Below are 21,394 nucleotides of genomic sequence, written 5' to 3' on the forward strand. Positions count from 1 at the left end.
GTTTAACATTTCAGGTGTCAGTTATAGAAAAAGTATGTATTTAACATTTCAGGTGTCAGTTATAGAAAAAAGTATGTATTTAACATTTCAGGTGTCAGTTATAGAAAAAAGTATGTATTGTAAGTTTTATTTGTTAGAAGAAAACAAAAAAATGTTGGAGAGATTTTTTTTAAAATAGCACTTTTGGTAAAAAACGGTTCATAGATTACTAATAGAGGCGAATTTACGACGTTTTCATGCATTTCAAACGATCTTTTTTATGCAAACTTTTTAAAGATTTTCATAAGTACACATAAAAGTATCATTCAACTTTCAAGTTCCTGGACAGTTGAGTACAAAATAGCTTAGTACATCTAAAGTATCGGACAAATTATACAGTATTTCAAGTGTTACGTTCTGTATTGAGTTAGATGCCAGTTGTGTAATTATATATATATATATATATATTATGGATGTATTATGAACGTTTATCTAAAGTATCCATTGAAGTGTGTACCGTCAATTTCTAGTTTATTTTTCGTTTTATATTAGATACACTATAAAAGAAGGCAGGGACGTTTCCTAAAAAAAAGAACTTTGTTATTTAGTTTTTGATTATTTTTAGCGCTTATATTCATATATAGCAGATAAAAACTAAGGGAAATTCATTTACAATTTCGTATTTAATACACATAAAAACGAAGGCACTTTATTTTTCTTTAAGCAACAGTAATGTATATTTTGATTAAAAATCAAATCACAACATAAACATAAAACCTACTGCTTTGATTTCGCGAGTTGTGGAAGAACATTTGCTTTATATTGACACAAGTAGCTATGGTTAGTTACTGAGTCTGGTAGCTTGATCTGGTTTCAAGGTTTTATTGGAAAATATTCGTGTTTGTTTGTTTGTGTTTAATTTCGAAGCTACACAATGAGTTCTCTGTATTGAACTCACAGAGGGTGTCGAACCCCAGTTTTTTAGCGTATAAACCCTCAAACTTACTGCTGATTAGTAATGTTACATTGTAAAAAGTTATATGAGTATTAAGACAGACATTTTACAACGATACAAATTGTGTTGTAAGGATATAAACACACATTTTGTGTGCTAAAACATTACGCGTGGTTTTTATTTCAGATTTCCACTTAGGTGAACACACTGTTGTGTTGTGAAGTCATATTTATATTAGTTGTTAGTATGTTATATAACATTCAACCCAAAAACTGTATTGTGCTTTGTTACCACACAATGACTGTGTTAAATTTAACGTGAATTTGGGTTTCACGTATCATAAGCAGTGCTGTTTTAACCCAAGTCTTATATACTGCATGAGCTATATCAGTTCATTCTGTTTTTACCAGCTGACTGATTTGATAACAATAAATGTTGCATATTTTTCAACTGAACTGTATGACATGGAAAAGAATTTTGACGTGTCCAGTTGTTTTGTTGACAGTTCAATGTCCAGGTGGTTTCAGATGTCTTTTCCATGTAAGTATTCATCTCTTTATCTATCAGTCTATCACTATCATGGTTTTGTAATTTTTATTCAGTGTAATTTATAAAATAAAAGTAGCTGAAGTATTAATCGAACCAGCATTTTCCACTAACGATTCAAATTGTAAAAATTGCAAAAAACAACAACAACAGCTTCTATGTATACTTCAAACTGTTGAATTTTTAAACTTTTCTGGTGTGTTTCAAGAAATTTCATGAGGTAACCAGATACTAAAGAATTTTAAATCAGTACTAAAAAAATGAAAAGTACTTATAACATCCTTCTGGATACAACATATAACATGGAAGTCTATTGTCAAATAATAACAGTAATCGCATTGTATTCTGAATTATAAAATGTTTTTCAGAATACCATAATGATAACATTTTCATAGTTAATAACATATGCTTTCAAAGAATTAGATAACCAGACAATTTTAGCTAAGATAATGAAATTGAGATTAAGCTTTTTGTAATATATGATAAGTTTAATAAGTTGTTGTTGATTGGATTAAATATACAAATTACCAGCAGACTTAGGTTTAGTTTTCACTTTTTAAGTTACAAACAACAATCAGTCTAATAATTGCTTTTGATTTAATTTTTATGAAACTTCAAACGTATTTATTTAAAAATATTTTTATACTTTTAAGAATTACTCTTGTTCTACAAACAATAAAGTGTTTTTTAAGTATACTTATTTTGTGAAAACGTAAACATTTGAGACCTCATCATTTAAGAAAGAAATAGTTGTTAAACAATATGATAGTTGTAATGATCTAATTAGATAAAGTACATTTCAAAGAGTAAAGATATTTGAAAGGAATATGATAATTTCTTGTCTAACTTAGATAAAATTCAGAAAATATATAACACTATTGCCATATTCTTCGTGTTTTTCTGACATCATGGTTGCCTACCTTAAATTGACATATTATGATAGCAACATAATGACCAAGCAGTAGCTTAGAGAAGACTTACTGGAATCTTTCGTTCTTTTAGTAGAATATGATAAAAAGGGAATATATTATCTACATGTTCAGTTATTTGAATTTCTCTAAGAATGCTTAGGATAAACTAGGAGCTAAATATACTTTCAATGATCCTTCAGATGGCATTAGACTGTGTTGTCCTGACTGTATTTAGTACCCAACTATTTTGTAAGTACTAGCAAAGATTTGTAAATATAATATATTTCTATAAAACTTATATTAGTTATGAAATGCTCAGAAATACTGTTTTTTATTGTATTTCAGTAAACGCCTACGATATACTTAAATCATTCCCAACTGTGGCAGCAATCAAGCAAAATTTCTTGCAACAAGCAAAATCAACAGCTGGCATTTCAGCTCTTCGAATACCAAAGGTTATGGTACGTGTTGTAGAAAATTGAATGCTCGTAGTTAGCAATCACAGTATTGAAATAAAATAATTCCATTTCAGAAGCATAAAATATTAAACAGTTTTGAGACAGAGTTATCACTAATACATTGGAATTGCTTTGTATTAGCCAAGTACATTAACAGTGTTTTAATGTTTATAGAACTGTACTATTAAAATTCATGATAAATGTTACGAAGATCGAAATGGTTTTAATCCTTATAAATGTGAAACTGGTTACATTTTGTTTATCTTATACTTTCGACGTCCGTAAAATATTTTGTTTAAAGTTAACCATAAATCAACCAAGAAATGACTGCGTTCTTATTTCCCAAGGCGTATGCTCACTAATCAAAATTGTATTACGTTTTAGGTCAACTTTAGCCCAAACGAAATGTTTATTACAGCTTTGCTACTAGAAAGGTCTCCGTATTTCTGTAAGTAGACTAACGATAAAGTTTATTTGTTAAATATTATTTGTTTTATTTATCATGCAAAGTCTATTAAATAAAAAATTGTAACTGTTTATGGAGCCTTCATCTTAACACGTTTAAAGGATGTTTATAATAATCTCTGCTTCTTATTATAGAAGATTAAGTAACTAGACTCTTTCTTTAGGTTAAAGATATAAGGCACAATTAAGGTTCGCAAAGCATGTTAAATATCGAGACGTAGCCCTTTATTTTCGCGCCTTAATGATTTTTGAATTAGGACGCGTTATAAGTATAACGGAGCCTGCTATCACATATTTACTAACAATTATTTTCGTTTAACTTCTGAAAACCTTTACCAATTTCATCGTTTCTACGTTTTCTTTAATCAGCTCTCTTCAAGACTTATGTCACTGAAACATCATCTAATACTTTACACATATAACATTTAGTCTTTTACATAGCGCTCTGATGCAAACATTCTCTAGTAATTTATAAAATTGTTATCAGAAACATTATCCAATCATTTACAGGACTTTTCAAATACAAACATTCTCTAGTCATTTATAAAATTGTTATCATAAACATTATCCAATCATTTATAGGATCTTTTAAATACAAACATTCTCTAGTCATTTATAAAATTGTTATCATAAACATTATCCAATCATTTACAGGACTTTTCAAATACAAACATTCTCTAGTCATTTATAAAATTGTTATCATAAACATTATCCAATCATTTATAGGATCTTTTAAATACAAACATTCTCTAGTCATTTATAAAATTGTTATCATAAACATTATCCAATCATTTACAGGACTTTTTAAATACAAACATTCTCTAGTCATTTATAAAATTGTTATCATAAACATTATCCAATCATTTACAGGACTTTTCAAATACAAACATTCTCTAGTCATTTATAAAATTGTTATCATATACATTATCCAATCATTTATACGACCTTTTCAATACAAACATTCTCTAGTCATTTATAAAATTGTTATCATATACATTATCCAATTATCTACAGGACTTTTCAAATACAAACACACTATAGTCCTTTTATTTTATAGTTGTTGCCAAGAGATATCCCTTACTAGGTCTCAATCTCTGAAGACAAAGAGTATTTTACATTCTATTTACTTATACTAAATACACTCATGTGAATAAAGTATCTCATTCTTTAAGTGTCAAACCCATGCCTTTTTGGTAAATCTAATAGATCCAGTAAAATGCAACCATTTAACCACATTGTGTGCCTATGAATTCATTCTTATAAAATAGGTCATCTAGCCAGAACTAACATCAGTGTTAATTTTGAAAGATGCTTCTATTAGGTTGCATTGATATTTTAAAAACTCCATTATAACATTTGAGTTTATCACTTTTTCTCACCCTATTTTCTTTTCTTTTACGAAAGGCACGCGTTTTACAATTAGTTTTATAACTTTTCATCTTTACAATAATGTTTTTTACACGTTTTTCTCTTTAAATGACTTATATCATAATTTCTTTTACTTCTTTCTAACATCGCTTTCGAGTTAATAAATTTAGCCTTTTCTATCTTTCAACTAAAGGAGGATTTACCATAGAGCGCAAACATCAATCAAAAAAGAACCCAAGAGAGAATTGAAAACACAAGCTTAGAATCCACCGTTTTGTGCTCTTTATTTCATTTCTGTAGTATTTAATTTTTAACACAAAATTTCTCCTTCGACTACAGTCGAATTAGTTTTTTGAATGGTAGACCAAGAGAAAATCAGTTTCGGTAATTATCTATTAGAGGTTTTGCACTCATCGTTGAAAAGTAAGTAACCTACTGTATCCAAATACGCAATACGTATGATGATAACGTATTTCAGTCGGGAGTTGTGAGCAGTCAAAGAGACTCAGGGTTTCAGAGTAGCCGCAGATGTTACCATCAACGGTCACACACGAACTTATTAAATCAACTTTGATTCTCAAATCAAATTATTCGACCTTTCTGTCTGTTTGAGGTTGAAGACCTTGTTCTTGATTTTCTGATCTGGTCGAAGACTACTACCACTATCATTACTGTTCTATCAGCACCAAACCTATTTTTGAGTGCCATCACATCATCTTTGGACTTTGTAGATAGATTTGTCTCAAGACGGTGTGTCAAAACTTTCATCGTCATCGCATCAACAGCGGCTGCACAGTTTGAAAGTAGAGTATCTTGGAACCTTGTATATGCATGTAATCGAGAGAACTACATGTAATGTAATGGTAAATAATGATGGCTTGCCGAATAGTAGCAAAGTTCCAGTCACGGTCAACGGGGCTTGGAACAATCTGCTGAAGACTTATTTGTGGAGATACAAGTGGTCTAATAATGTATATGCTGACAACAAAAAAGAAGGCTCACGCAGCGGATTCTTCAGTTACACAACAAAAGTACTGTTACTAGCTATGAGGTTTCTGCTGATGTTATGGTCATTTTTTCCTACTTGGAAACTGTAAATTGTATTTTATCGTATGCTAAAATCTTTTTAAGTTTAATTAAAATCGGAAAAATCCCGGATTTTTCACGTCCGATCCCTGCCACCTAGACGTCTCTGGATGAGGAAGAGATTCTGCGTTAAATAAAGCACAATCGATATGTTAAGAAACAAACGTTACCATTTATCAAAATTTTAGCTTACATCCTTTTTTGAGAACATCATATACTTACGGCAATACAAATGGTCAAAGAATGTTCTAGAAGCTCAAATTGTGAGGAAATAAAAATGTTCTTCTTGTAAATCGAAACTGTGTTCTGACTATACATGAGCTAAACAATACAGTTACAACTCTTAAAAATAACATACTTCACACTTGTTACAGTAGATGAAATATTACATCTTAAAATTATCATGTTAACCACATGTAAACATTTTAGCATACCTACGGGTAGTTTATAACACTGATAAAGTAAATATGCTATTTAAATTAATTAATCAATATTAATAAGACGTATGTTTAAACTAAAGACAATAATACTCATTTATATAATTACAATCATACGCTGGTCAGTTGTTAGTGTATCATAAGATATTGTTTGAAGTTGGAAGTTTCTGCTTCATGAAGTAGATCTTATGTTACTAAGTATATGCAAACTTTATCTAAAATAATATTAAAAATCGATATATTACTTTTGCATTATAATATTAAACGTTATATTTGTATTTAGTGGATTTCGACTCAATAGAAGGCAAAGGACTTCGTGACCCATCCACTACCATAGGGATAACTACATCTGAAGACTGTGCTAAGGCTTGCTTAGAAAGCTTCGCGGAATGTCTGTATGTGTGACTTGGTTTGATTTTTCTGCAATATCTTTACCAGTATGTATTGGTGTTGTTAGAGGATAACTCAAGATGTTTTAAGACAACAATGGTATTACACCATTAAACAATAACGTGATATAAGTCTAAGATAACGAAGCATGGTTATAATTAATTATATTTGTCATAAGACATTAGTATTGGGCCTATTATGTTTTAACACAACATTCTTAATTCAGTCCCTAGGTTTTTTTTCCAGAAGAAGTGTTAACATAGTGTGGTTGAAATATAATTGAAATACTGAGTTAGAAAAAACGATCTGTAAATATAAGAGACTTGCTCTTTTTTGATTTTAATAAAATTACATCTTTGTCTTAAAGATTCGAATGTCTTTAATTCTTCAGACTTTAGCTTGGTTTACAAAACTTGAGATTGATTAATGAGTTTAGTGACCTTTGAAGAAAAAATTTTAAATAGTTTCAAGGTAGGATGATTATCCGGAAGGTGAGGGAAAATGATAATATATGATTCTGATAAGGTAACATGTGACAGATTGAACTGTTGTATGTTTCTATTCAAAGCTTTCCAACTGATGATGAGAGGTAAGTCTATTGAAACGTAGAGATTAAAATAGTAAGTAAAAGAAGTTTTAAAACATATTTAGAAGTTAAAACAGTAAGTAAAAGAAGTTTTAAAACATATTTAGAAGTTAAAACAGTAAGTAAAAGAAGTTTTAAAACATATTTAGAGGTTAAAACAGTAAATAAAAGAGGTTTTAAAACATTTGTTTGTAAATAAATGAATAGCAGTTTAGTTTAACAATATTTTCTTATAAATCAGTCAGTTTATTTTAAACGCTCACGTTTTGAACTAACATATGCATGTGCTAGCTCAAAAATAGCCTCAAGGCGCATTTCTAGCTAAGAAAGGTATGACATAATTAATCTAATTTACGTAAAAAAATATTTTTTACTGTAATAGATTTTACACTTTCATATAACGTTTCTCTGATATTATGCATTATTATTATCTTACATCGGTTAAAGGAAACTGTTTTAAAATATCACCAAGGAGAAGCTGTTTTACGTATCTTTTTGCTCAGATGTTAAAATTAATATATATGTTGTTAACTCTTAAAAGATGTAAGTATTTGTGTGTGTGTAGATATTCATTGATGGATCTAAAATATAATTTAGTTCATTCACATATCATCACTACTTGTGTAATAATGTCATCAAAATATAATACCTCAATGAACCTGGTGCAACTTGAGATTCATTCCTCCTACATTATCGAAAAAAGACTTTAAGACTATATTCTAAATGACTGTATAATATTGTTTAATTTCTATACGGAAAACTAAGTAAACGATAAAAAAGAAAGAGGAACAGAGAGCTTGCCAAACTAACCAGACACATACTCAGATCATTGTCTGACCACAAACCTACACTATTCCAATTACTACTAATATTACTAGCAGATAAGTACTAGTTATTTTCGTATACTTATAATTAAATAAACTATATACATATATTCATCGATAACCGAAACTGAATGAATTTGGATAAAAATATTTAAAAAACGTACAAACAAGTAACGCCACATTACTGTAGGGTTGAAACTGGAATATAAGAAGTTCGAACTTATTAGATTATTAGTATATCTTTGTTTCACAAATTGTGATAATTCAATAACAGGTAGAAAATGTAAATAATCTCCGAAACGACAGTTCTAAAATGAATATACACAATAAACCTGTAACTGCTATAGCGATAATAGTGTTACAACTTCTATTAATTCGTCTGTACCCACTCAGAAAACATTATTTTAAAAACCAAAGCATGGATTTCGTTATTATCTGAATGTAGGTTTCCTAATTATAATTTATTATTAGAACGAACATTTCGATTGATCTTTTGATTATTATCAAGTGCACAAAGTTTAGAGTAAAATGTAATGCAACATCTTATATTTTAGTAATGATCTTCCAGAGAGCCTTTAACATTTATATAAACAAGTAAATCATGTGTAAGAACAGTGTTATTTCTTTGTATGTGTGTATTAGGTGTTTGGCTAGGTTGAAAATATTCTGAGGAAATGACAATTAAATATAAACAGAAGGATGATTGAGTGTCTGATAATAGTAGGTTCGTTAGATTTAATTCGGAAAGCTTTTCTATTTTTCTTTTGTTAATTTCTGGTGCGTGTTTTACAGGGTGCACTTGATAGGGTGTTTGTTTTTTTTAATCATGTAATTTGCCAAAAATTAGGCACACTAAAAGGCCTCTTAAATTTAGCATATAACATATGAATATACTAACAACATTGACTATGAAATCTCACATTTAAACCAATATTTTACTGACATTAGCCGATTCCACTCCAAGACAGTTATACAAATTTCGAATTAAGACAATATGCACAGATAAGGCAGTGAAATAAAAAAATACATACACCCAAACTCACTGAATTTAATTACCACTTCTAGAACATTCTATCCACTAAATCTAAATAAGAGCATTTTTTTTCTCTTCTAGAAAAATGTTACAAATGTTAGAAAATGTCAAAATTTAAGAAGATATCATAACCTTAACACATAAACTTCATTTCTCTTCACTCCAGAAATATAAATAAAACAAATTCTAAGAAACTATACAAAGAACTCATCCCTTCAGGAAATATTTACAAAACAGAATACAACAAATGTCGACCTTTTAAATAGATGAAACAGGGCGCCCGTAAGGCACACGAAAAACTAGCATCAAAAAACACCCTATCAAGTGCACCCTGTAAAACACGCACCAGAAATTAACAAAAGAAAACAGGGCGCCCGTAAGGCACACGGAAAAACTAGCATCCAAATTTTTTATTATTTTGCACTATATGTGTTTTATTCTGTGATGTGTGTGTTAAAGCCTTGAAGGATCGTGTGACGTTTACATTTAGAAAATGTATAATGATGTTCGAACGTTACGTTTTTAAAAACAGTTCACACTTCCTTAAACATTTAAGCAGCCTGGCGTGCCCTATACTATATTACTATCAATAGCTTCTAAGAATAAGCATTTGCGACTAAACTTAAATACATTAGTGATATTAGACTACTACAGACATTCAATATTAAATTCGAATTGATTAGGTGAAGCAATTTACTAGATGTTGTACCAATTATATGAGAAGGGTTATATATTTATGAAAAGTAAAACAAGTGCGTATGTTCACGAATATTAAACACAAAATGTACGTACTATGTATTAAAAACCTGATAAGAATTTCTTTGTTTATTGTTAAGCACAAAGCTACACAGCAGGCTATTTGTGCTTTTCCCTAGAGCTGATTGTTTAGCGTTATAAGCCCATAGACACACCGCTGAGCCACCTAGGGAAATTTAATAGTAACAGTTAAATAACAGTATATATATATATTTGGTAGTATTAAGTAACCTGTTAACATATTTATTAAGGGAAAGTAGAAAAAGAATACATCAGTTTATCAATAAAATTTCGAAAATTTACATAAATTGACAAAATCATATGTATTCATGAACAATTAATATAAAATACAATCGTTATTTCTGTTTCTTTAAATATATGTTGTTTTTAAGAATAAAAAAACCACAAAACGACGTTTTTTGCACAATGAAAGGTAAAATACTTATTATAGTTTACAGCTGATTATATTATCGAAATTTTACCTTTCATTGTGCCAAAAAACGTCCTTTTTGTGTTTTTACTCTTAATATATAGTAGCACAATGTGCCTGAAAAGAAATTATACGTTGTTTTTTATATATATTTTTAGAGGATTCGCTTATTGTGGAGCCACGTGTTATTTTACCAGCAAAGAATTTTCAGAAAAGATAACATACGATGACAATGACTGTGATTTTTATAAAAGTAAGTCAGTTTGAGGACCACTTCTCACTAACTAGAAGTTTTATTGTTCGTCAAACATGGTATAAACTTCCTGTGAAATCAAACTAGAACTGTTCATGTAAATGCACCATTGTTTGTTTGTTTTTTTAATTATGCACAAAGCTACACACCACTGCCCACCACTGGTAACGAAACCCGGTTTCTAGCGTTGTAAGTCCGCAGACATACCGCTGTGCCACTAGAATTATGACACGTCACTTCCTCATAAATAGACGTTTTAAACTTATTTTATTTGTAATTGGCTTGGATTTTTTTGTGAATTCTATGATAATAATAAAGTAGCAAGAGTTGTGTTATTTCATAATTACAAAGTTAACTGTAACTGAGACATAGCTTAAGTATTAATTACTTGTACTGACATTCAAATTATGACAAAATATTTCCTAAGATGACAAAGCAAACGATTAAAATACACAAATTCATTGAGTTTTGAAAAAAGATTAGAAGAAAAATTATTCCCACGAAACATAAAACGACAAACAAATTACTTCTTAAACGATTCAAAAGAAGAACCGATGCTTCTATTGGAACACAGATATGGGGAAGAGTTTCTTCGAACGTAATAAAACAAAAGATGAATAAATGTGACAGCATTGCTAGCGATACTCGACTACTATGCAAAGAAAAATTTTTATGCATAACAAAAATAACACGTGAACGGCAATAAAAGACAACTTGTTTTTACCGAGTTATACCGGTTTCAGAGAATTAAGTGTAGCATTACTGTGTGAGTAACCGGCGTTTCGAAACATATACACTCCACCACTACATGAAGCCCAGTCATATTCTTTCGATTTTCCTTTGTCCAGGGTTAGTGATCTCTCTCTAAGTCCCTTGTCCAAGTTGAACGTTCGCAATCATAGTTCTCCATAGGTTCCTGTCTTTTGTACGTTTCAAAATCACAGTCACACGCATCCAATTGCTTATGCTATTGAGTTTAACCTTGGTCTTCCTCGACTTTCTTTACACAGTAATTACCATATTTATAAGTTCTTACTTTCTAATTATGGGCCCTAGGAAACTTAGTTGTTGTTCTCTGATGGCTATTTAAGGATGGAATACACATAGAATTGTAGTATTTTTTCATGTAGCCATAGTTATGCTTTGATTTTTTAACATTTTTCCCTAACATTTTAAAAGCTGTTTTTCTCATAACTATACGTATTTTAATTCATGTATCACTTCTTCAATCTGTTGTTATAATACTACCTAGGTATTTAAATTTTTTCACCTGTTTGATTAATTTATTTCCAATATAAAGTTGAAACTTTGGGATATCAGTCTCTTTGCTGATGACCATACATTCTGTCTTCTTAATGTTAAATGAAAGTCCTTTATGGTTGCTTGCCTCTACCACCATGTCTATTATTTCATGTAAGTTCTTTTGTGAGCTACCAATCAACTCTGCAGATTCAGATTATAGCCTCCAATTATCCAGTATTTGATGTTGCTTATTTTTCTGAAAATGTTTTCAGTATAGAGATTAAATAGATCAGGTGAGAGAAAGCACCCTTGTCTCACTTTTCTTTTAATTTCTGTATATTTACTGATTTCATAACTTATTCTCATTGCAGCTGTATGTTCCCAGTAGAGGTATCAATCATTCTTATATCTTTCCCATCGAAATCTAGGTTTATAAAATTTCTAAGAGATCTTCATGTTTTACTTTATCAAAAACTTTTATGTTGACATCTGTGTTTTACCATGATTATTCTAGGCAAGAACTGCAGTGGTTTGCCAATGCCTTTTGCACGTTACAGTGAGCAGCTAACTGTGTTACTGATAAGGGGTGGAATTCTTCAAAATCGGTATAACTCGATGACAAGTGTTGAATCGAATAATACATTGGGCTTCACATTTATTTTTCAATATTTCAACTTGTATGAGGGAATAATTTCCAATTGTTTGTTTGTTGATAAGCGCAAGGATACACAATGGACTATTTGTGCTGTGTCCACCATGGTTATCGAAACCTGGTTTTTAGCAGTATAAGCCTTCAGATTGACTGCTGAGTCACAGGGGAGGGGGGCGAACAATCCACAAGGATAAATTAGTAGCATCGATGCATTTTTGAAAATTTGCGCAAAACTGCTTGAATATTATCTGTGATAGCCGTCCCTAATTTAGAACTGCTATACTTGAGGGAAGGCACTTAGTCAACACCACCCAACTGTTGGGCCACTCTTCTACTAACGAGGAGTTGGCTTGTCCACCACTTTATAACGCCCCCACGGCTGAAAGGGTAACATGTTCGGTGACAGGATTCGAACTTCCAACCCGAAATTGTGAGTCGAGTGCCCTAACCATCAGGCCATGCCAAGGCATCATACTTTTGAAATTTTCATCAAAATATAGAATTACTGTGTGAGTAAAAGACATTTCGAAACAACACCATACATATAATAGCGACTTTTAATTGTTTTTTATCGATTTTTATTTTAACTTGCATCATTTTAAATGTTTGTTAACTTCAGAAGTTTACAGTCTTTCAAAAATCATGTAGGTTTTAGAAAGATTATGAAAAAGAAAAAGTAAATGTTATATTTTTAAAATAAACGTAGAAAGAAAAACAACAATTGAATATTTTACGATTAATGTATTATTTCAATAGTACCTGTAAAAAATATTACATTTCAGATTGAAAAGCATTTTTCAGGATTCGAATATTTAAGACGAAGACTGTAATAATTAATTTATTTCTAATAATTTTGATGTTTAAGTGTTTTAATGCTTGTAAACAGGACTTATAACACAAGAAGATGCCCCACCAACAATGGATGTAGTAGCCTCAAGACTAAGTGGTTCAATAAGAAGAGGGGAATTCTTCTTCACTATCCGGACAGCTGATGATGAGGTAGTAAAAATTCAATGCTTATTTCTAAAAGATGCAACGTTTTAAAGAGATAGATGTAGATGAATGGGTAACCATCGAAAGATTAGGAAAAAAAAACTTTTAAAGATTGGGTTTTAGGTAGTATTGCCTTATGTAATAAACCAGTTTCTCCTTACATCTATTTGAACCATTCAAATATTTGTGGTCAGAAAAACCAGAAAAAAAGTCAACACGTTTACTTATTTTTAGCTCTTCGTTTTTACAAATAAAATATTTCAATTTTTTTTTTCTCTCTGGAAATTATTTTACAAAGTGTTTTATTTATCGTGTGGAAATAGGCAACTGGTGTTTCTTTTTTTCTTGAAAAACAAATATCTATCATTTTGCTATAAATTGTGAAGTTTTCATCTGACATTGTCAAAATCTGTAAGCTTTAATTCAGAAAAAGTTATGTTTCAAGAGAGACTTCGTGAGTAACATAAGTCTTTTTTTGCGGATTGCGTAAATGCAGTTGCCTCAGTACGAATAAAATAACACTTTAAAGTTGTCTTATATTCGTGCTATTCGAGGGCTCATTTTTCATATTTAAAAATATATATATTGGTAAGTATTTGATTTTACAGTATGCATCAAACTAGGTTCAAACATTTGCTTTTATTAAATATTATTCCACAGTTAGAATGGGAAATTCGGAGGATTGGGTACGTCTTGTTAAAACTGGCTTGAATACCTAAACCAACAAGTCATGTGAAAACACAGTCGATATAAAGTCGCGGTAGAACGGCATGTATTAGAACTAAATTTTGGCATTGTGTGGCATTTCGTATGTATGACGATACCATCGAAAACTTATCAATTTTGGGAAGGTATCTAACAGCCCTTTCTTACGTAAAATATTCATAAATCAGATAATAAGGATGCGTTTATACTTAAAATTTCCAATAAGGTCATATCTCTTTTAATTAATTAATCACATTGGCAAATAAAGGAATATGACTAACTTGAAGCAGCATGACCATCGAAAAATGACCGCAATAAGTCGTATCTCAGCCCTGGTAAGTAAATTACAGCGTCTTTTAATAGTAAGGTCAGTGGTAAAAAGATCAGAAAAGGTCTACGCTTGGAAAAGCAACACAAGTCAAGTGTACACGAGTTGCTTTAATGACATATTCATTCAACCATCTAATACCTCAAGCAGCTAAAGAATGAAACGAGTGTTCATGCTATTACATACACAAAGACATACCGGTCCAGTTGCTGGACGCAGCTCCTTTGAATTTTCGTACACCAGATAGATTAGGAAAGGCATGCAGAGAAAAGTGGTGTTTTTTGGACATGAGGGCCTTAAAACGAAGCATTTAGCAATAAAAACTACACTGCAAGTCTATTTTTAAGATTCACGATCTTCAGAAACAGTACGATCGGACGTCACGACTTGAGCTGTAAAGACGTGGTTAGCTTCAAGATCGTTTTATATCACGTACTTAACCTCTACATACCAAACACAATCAACATACCTATCAAAAGTATAAATAACTAAGAAAGTGTTCATGTCTATTTCAATCATATCTTGTTGGAAATATTTTCAGTAAAATATTATGTGAAAAATGTAATATAAATAAAACGTCTATAAAATAAGATACATTACACTGTGGATAAGTACACCAGTGTTAATGTTAATACTAAGGACGATTTGATATTTAAATTATGCAGACTTTAGGGAACTTTGTTTTTTATTCTTGTAAGAGATTTATGTATAACCGTTTTATAGCCTAATTATTTTTAATCTGTGCAGACAACTTATAAAGCACTTGAGTTTTACGACAGACTGGGTTCGGGAATAAACGACTACGAGCAACTTCCCTCAGGTGAGTGCGAGTGCCTATCAGGGTAAGTGCTTGCTTTAATAGCATATCAGTGTTAGACGATACTTGCATCTTTTGCCTATCAAATAATAAGAAAAATTATTATTTTTTTATCTTGACGAAAGAACAATTTGTCGTGTACATTGTTTAACAAAAAGCATATTAAATTATTAACATGAATTGAGGCTTGTGAGAACTTTAAATAAAAATTTCATAAAGAACGCAACTGTTTTCCAACTTCAACAATATTTGAAAAATTGTGTTGAGTAATTAGGTGTTTAAAACATAATACTTTCAACAATATTTGAACATTGTGTTGAGTAATTAGGTGTTTAAAACATAATACTCTCAACAATATTTGAACATTGTGTTGACTATTTAGGTGTTTAAAACATAATACTTTTTTCTCATATTCCATGTTAATATACCAGGAAATATCATATATATTATTTCGGGCCTACCGGTCGCTCACTGTTAAAGCTGAGGGCTTATAACGCTAAAAGTCGGATTTCGATACCCACCATGAACAGATAGCTTTGCGCTTTAATACAAAACAAAGAAACAAACTACTATTTCGGTCGCAATAAGGCGAAATAAAACTATTCATTATAATGCACAACGCTTAGCTAAACAAGCTAGGTCTCTCTGGGACAGAGGTAAGTTTAGAGACTTATAACGCTAAAATCCGGAGTGCAACTCCTCGCGGTAGAATTAGGCTAGCTGCAAAACAGTTGCAGCTAGTCTAATGTGGCTTTGCTCTAAAAACAAACTAACAGGCTAGGAAATGATTATATGATATAGTTTATCTTAATACATGTATAATTTAAGAGCCATTAATGGTACCAAATAATAGTTTAATACACCAAATCGTGCTAAAAACTATTACTTCATTTTCATGTTATGTGAACTTTAACCACTAGTACTTTAACTTTGTAAACCATTTACTGTGGTATGTGGACTTTTAGCTTCTTCAAGTTTAAGCAGTGATAAGTGTGAAATAGATTTTTAAGATAAGGTTTTTGTTTGTTTGTTATTAAGTACAAAACTGCACAATGGGCTTCTTGTCCTCTGTCCATCGCGAGTATGAAAACACGACTTTCAGGGTTGTAAACCCTCAAACGTACCACTGACTTGCCGGGGGAGGTCTATAGGATAAATACTACCAAGAGGTTTTTTGTAATTTGTTTGCAATGAGCAATTTATGCTCCGTCCACCACGGGTATCGAAACCCGATTTCTAGCGTTGTAAGTCCGCAGGACATACCGGTGTGCCACTGGGGGGGGGGGGGGGTCCAAGAGTTAGTAATCGTAATGAGTAAAAAAAAATAATAATTAAGCCCAAAGTGCTTGATTAGTTTGAACTTATGCATTCGGATAAATACTACACGTTTATTAATTATTTTATTTCCCTTAAAGGAGAGGTCTAAACGAAAACTCATAGTTCTCTATGTTATCAAAATGTTAAAAGTCAAAATAGGTGTTTTAAATGTCTATGATAATTTGTAATTACTTAATGCTAGCGAATAATATCACTCATAATCTTAAATAACTCTAAATATTAAACGTTTGTAAACGGTGGAAATCTATTATTTAGGGTAAGGTTTTGTTCAATCCACTATTTTGGATAAAATAATAAACTTTTAATAAACTGCCAAAAAAGGTAAATTGTATTAAACAGGGAGAAACTGTTTTGTGCATGCTGCAATACTAAATTTTAAATACATTCATAACATAATTTGTAAGATATTTACATATACATTAATTAACTATAAAACTTAGTATACAAATATTTTGATATAACTTGTCTCAATGAAATTCTATGTTAGTCACTTGCATTCGGCTATTATGTTAAAGTTCTCGGAAACTGACTGTACACGTGTATTATGGACTGTGATAATCACTTGACCTTTAAAATATTAGCATTATTGGATTTTCAGGTTTCCTGGATAGCAAATTTACAGTGTACAAATATACAACAAAATTCGACAAGAATGAAAGTGATGATATTAAAGGCTTGGGACGAGTGACTTTCGTAGACTGTAAAAGGGCATGTATTAATTCACCACTCTGTGAGTCTCTGTCCTACTGTAACATAAATGGTGAATGTTTACTGAGCACGAAACACAGTAGTGAGATTCCAGATAAACATATGGCGAAGGATACTCAATGTGTTGTACTTTCCCGTGAGTAAAAAACCTTATCTATCTATCTTATTAATCAAACAATCTATCTATCTATTTGTATAGGTGTCACTTTTATTCGTTCTTTCTACGTATATATTTGTCTATCTGCTTTTATTTCTCTCAATCTCTAGTTATTTGATTGATGTATAGCTTATTCAAGGTTAAATTTAGTAATCTTAATTTATTTGAGTGTGCTATGTAAATACAGGTGAAATACACGACTGAAGTCGAAAGTTTAAAATGAAATGAATTTTCATGCACTGAATTAGTCTGTAACGATAAATATTAGGGCATTTTAAGATGTTTTTCTTCTTTCTATCATAAAATATATATGTGTTAGAAATTTGTTGTAATGTTGTTTTGAGTAAGTTTCTCTCGTAGATTATATAAAACAAAAGTATATAAAACGAGGAAAATGAATATATTCAAATTCAATAATCAGTAATGAATCTCTTATTTCTAAAGGGAACTACGTTGATGCCTATGAGAGACTACCGGGTATAACAATAGGTTCTAAACCCAAGAAAGCATTTAATATCAGCGATCTTAACGAATGTGCAAAGGCATGCAGTACGGAAGGAAGCTTTCAGTGCAAGTCATTTGACCATTGTCCTCAATCCAAAGACAAGGAATACACCTGTCTCTTACATGAAACTCATTTTTTGGACGCGAAGGATAAAATTGTTGGTGACAAAGCGAAAGTGTGTGGTCATTACTCTCGTAAGTCGATACTATTTTTTTGTTATTAATCTTCTTTAAGATGACATTAGTTTGTCAATAAAAGTGCTTATCATGGTACAGCATTAAAATACGACGTATAGGAAACTTATTCTGATGATTCTAAGTTTTAACTCATCTGGTTTTCTTTTAATAATTAATCAATTACTGTTTATAGAACTGAACTTGAATATTTCCTTTCGAATGTAAATTTAGATACATGTAAAAAAGTTTTAGAATTATTACAAGTGTATTCAAAATATTCAGTTCATTGCTCGTCTAAATGTTCTACACCATAAAACTAAATGATAAAGAATAAAACTTTTGTAACAGTCCATAAAATGTATGGAATGAGATCGGAACACCATACGTTTACATTCAAGATGTAAATTTTAACATTAAAGTTGACTTTTAACATTTGATATACAAGTATCAGGAATGCTGTTCTATTAAAATCTGACCCCTTCCCAATGGCCGAGTGACATATCTGTAGACTTACGACACCAGAATTCTAATTTTGATACCCGTGGTGGGCAAAGCACAGTAGCCAATTCTGTAGTTTTGTGCTTAATAACAACCATCCAAACCAAAATCTATTAAAATTCAAAACCGATTTAAGGATTTCGATCTACTAAAGTTGTTTGAATACAGAGTTTGTTTAAGGTTAGTTGAAATCATTTGTATTTAGTTTGTTAAAATAAGTGAAAATCATCTTTTTTGTTATGGTAAGATATTGTTTTTTGAGTAATGCCAAGTTTCAAACAACATACACATTTCATGCGCAACTGTATGAAAAATGCTTAGTTTATCACATAATTTATATAATTAAATCGTTTGATATTACTGCAATAAAATTATAGGTTATGTCAATCTCGTTGGTACTCCATCAACACAATAAATTAAGTTTTGTGATTAACTGAAGCTAACCAATGTGATTCGTTATACAATATAATTATTACTCTATATTCTCTGCTTACAAAATTCAGGGAACTACATTTATGATTTTAAACGAACTGATGGCAAAAAGGTGGATGGTGCGACAGTGATTGAATTACAGAACGTCACAGCCAAAGTCTGTGCGAAAAGATGTGTAGAAAATGCAGATTTTAACTGTCAAAGTTTCGACTTTTGTCAGGCCACGCCTCTGGACAAAAGCACTTGTTTATTAATAGGGAAAGGAAACTCTAAAATGAACTTCATCGAAGCTCCTGTTTGCGCCCATTACGAATACTTGGGTATAAGAGGTAGGTGTTCAAGAGTTTTTAGATGATGAACATTTATAAGCAAACTTTGTCATGAGGTCTTAATATTTTTACAGTTATACTTACTAATGTCTGACATTTATATTCTGACATTTCGCCGTATTTCGTGTTTATATGATTATATAACATATTTATATGAAATTAATACAGATTCACATTATAATCCAGAAAATTATTTTAACCTCTTAACTTTGATCTTCACATTATCTTGACCTGTAACATCACAGGATTTTTGATTCAATGATGTCACACAATGATGTTCTGTTATGGACTCGGACATCTTAAATGAGGTTAAATCCCGCCAGTAACGATGTAGCATTCACCAATATTGCCCTCCATGTCATATAGGCCAGATATAATTGAATGTTGGCTTTCTATGAGTACGATTATATTGGATGGTGATGGACATGTGCTCCTGGAGAAGTCCCCTCCCACTCATTTGATATAAATACACGGTTAGTCAGAGAAGTCTATAATTACTGCAGTTTCCTTGAATGTGATGGTATTGGCAGTGGACATCTTTGATAATGCAGTTCTTATTCATAACTACCCTCTGGCATTTATATCAATAATCCATGTAATATCTAATTATTGAACATCTAAGTTAACTACTTACCTATTTGCAATACCAATTATCTTGGATGGACATGAGCTCACAGACCTCCATGACAATTGACGCCTTCAACAAATGTTTAATAAAGATGCTGTTAGATATCTATAATCCATTTATTCATATTATACACAAAGTACTAACGAATCACCCTGTTGACTCCAATATGGTGGCCTCCAGTGGATTCTGGATGGCATCATATACGCCCACGTGGCGCAGCCATGACACTACAAAGTGTTAGCCCTAGGATGGAAACCTCCTATGTATCATATGCTGCAACAATCACAAGCATACATAGGAGGACACCATCCTGCTCAATGTGTTTCACAAGCAGGGTGGTTTAACCCAAATGACCATACCCATGGGAAGTCCGCATCTTGGAGTGAATAGGAAGTGACATCATAGATGTGCCATGGATGCGATGTCTTACAAGATGGCTGCACCCACTGGAGGCCGGCACATTGTGGGTCAACTGTGTAATTGGTCAGGTCTTTATGTATTATATGACAAATGATGAGTCATAAGAGTAACCTTTGTATGAATTGGTTTATGATTGATGAAGGGCTAGTTTATAAAGATATGATAATGTTTTAGTCAGTTGTTATTGAGACCCTGCAATAGTCATAGAGATTTATGTCCATTCAAGATGACTGCTACAGCCTGAGGTAAAGTAACTAAGTTAGATGTTCAATAATTATGATATATTAATGTGGATTATTAATATGAATGCCAGAGGGCAATTATGAATATGAATGATACTAGCTAAGGTATTCGCGTTCAACATCATCTTATTCAAGGAAGCAGTAAAAGTCATTTTGGGTTCAAATGGAATGGTTAGATATGACTTTTCCACGAACACATCAATACCATTCAAAATGTTCGAGCTCATAGAAGGCCGCTAGTTTAGCAGCTGTGATCTCTGTGATATGTAGAATCATCTACGTCATCTTGCCAATATTATGCATCATACGTTCAAAGTTCACGTGACTTCACAGGTCAGGGTCAAAGATAGTAAGTCAAACCGGTTTATTCTCTAACCATGACTACTCATGTTGTACTACTATATTACGCTGTGCTTTATATATATATTACTTATCTTGCTGCCTTTGACGGCTCACCAGTAAGGTTGACAGCTTATAGCACACATATTCAGAGTGCAATCCCTGTCGTGGGTGCATAATGCAGACAACTTTTTGTTTAAACCAAGCAAACGTTTCCTGCTACCTTTTTTTCCAAAACGAACACAGGTACCATAAAAAATTGAATATTTATATAATGTACATATTATAACATTACTCTAAGAGTAATGTTGTATCGTTTAGTAGGTAGGTATCTGTCTCTTATTAATGTTGGTGAACACATACACACATATAACCTCAGTGATATACTAGACCTGTCACTGGTATGTG

General features: G+C 31.4%; 1 protein-coding gene across 1 annotated transcript in view; it reads left to right on the forward strand.

Annotated features, from left to right (window-relative positions):
- LOC106464551 overlaps nt 1-21,394 on the forward strand; it is a 71,117-nt gene that overhangs the window by 45,035 nt on the left and 4,688 nt on the right. The window contains exons 13-22 of the mRNA XM_022392760.1: nt 1,345-1,474; nt 2,737-2,852; nt 3,234-3,297; nt 6,489-6,600; nt 10,383-10,477; nt 13,258-13,370; nt 15,145-15,217; nt 17,151-17,396; nt 17,862-18,116; nt 19,100-19,357. Coding sequence (XP_022248468.1) covers nt 1,345-1,474; nt 2,737-2,852; nt 3,234-3,297; nt 6,489-6,600; nt 10,383-10,477; nt 13,258-13,370; nt 15,145-15,217; nt 17,151-17,396; nt 17,862-18,116; nt 19,100-19,357 — 1,462 coding nt within the window. The remainder of the gene's footprint in view (nt 1-1,344; nt 1,475-2,736; nt 2,853-3,233; nt 3,298-6,488; nt 6,601-10,382; nt 10,478-13,257; nt 13,371-15,144; nt 15,218-17,150; nt 17,397-17,861; nt 18,117-19,099; nt 19,358-21,394) is intronic.

Source organism: Limulus polyphemus, unplaced genomic scaffold (assembly GCF_000517525.1).
Source record: "Limulus polyphemus unplaced genomic scaffold, Limulus_polyphemus-2.1.2 Scaffold61, whole genome shotgun sequence".
In the NCBI taxonomy this organism is placed as follows: Eukaryota; Metazoa; Arthropoda; class Merostomata; order Xiphosura; family Limulidae; genus Limulus; species Limulus polyphemus.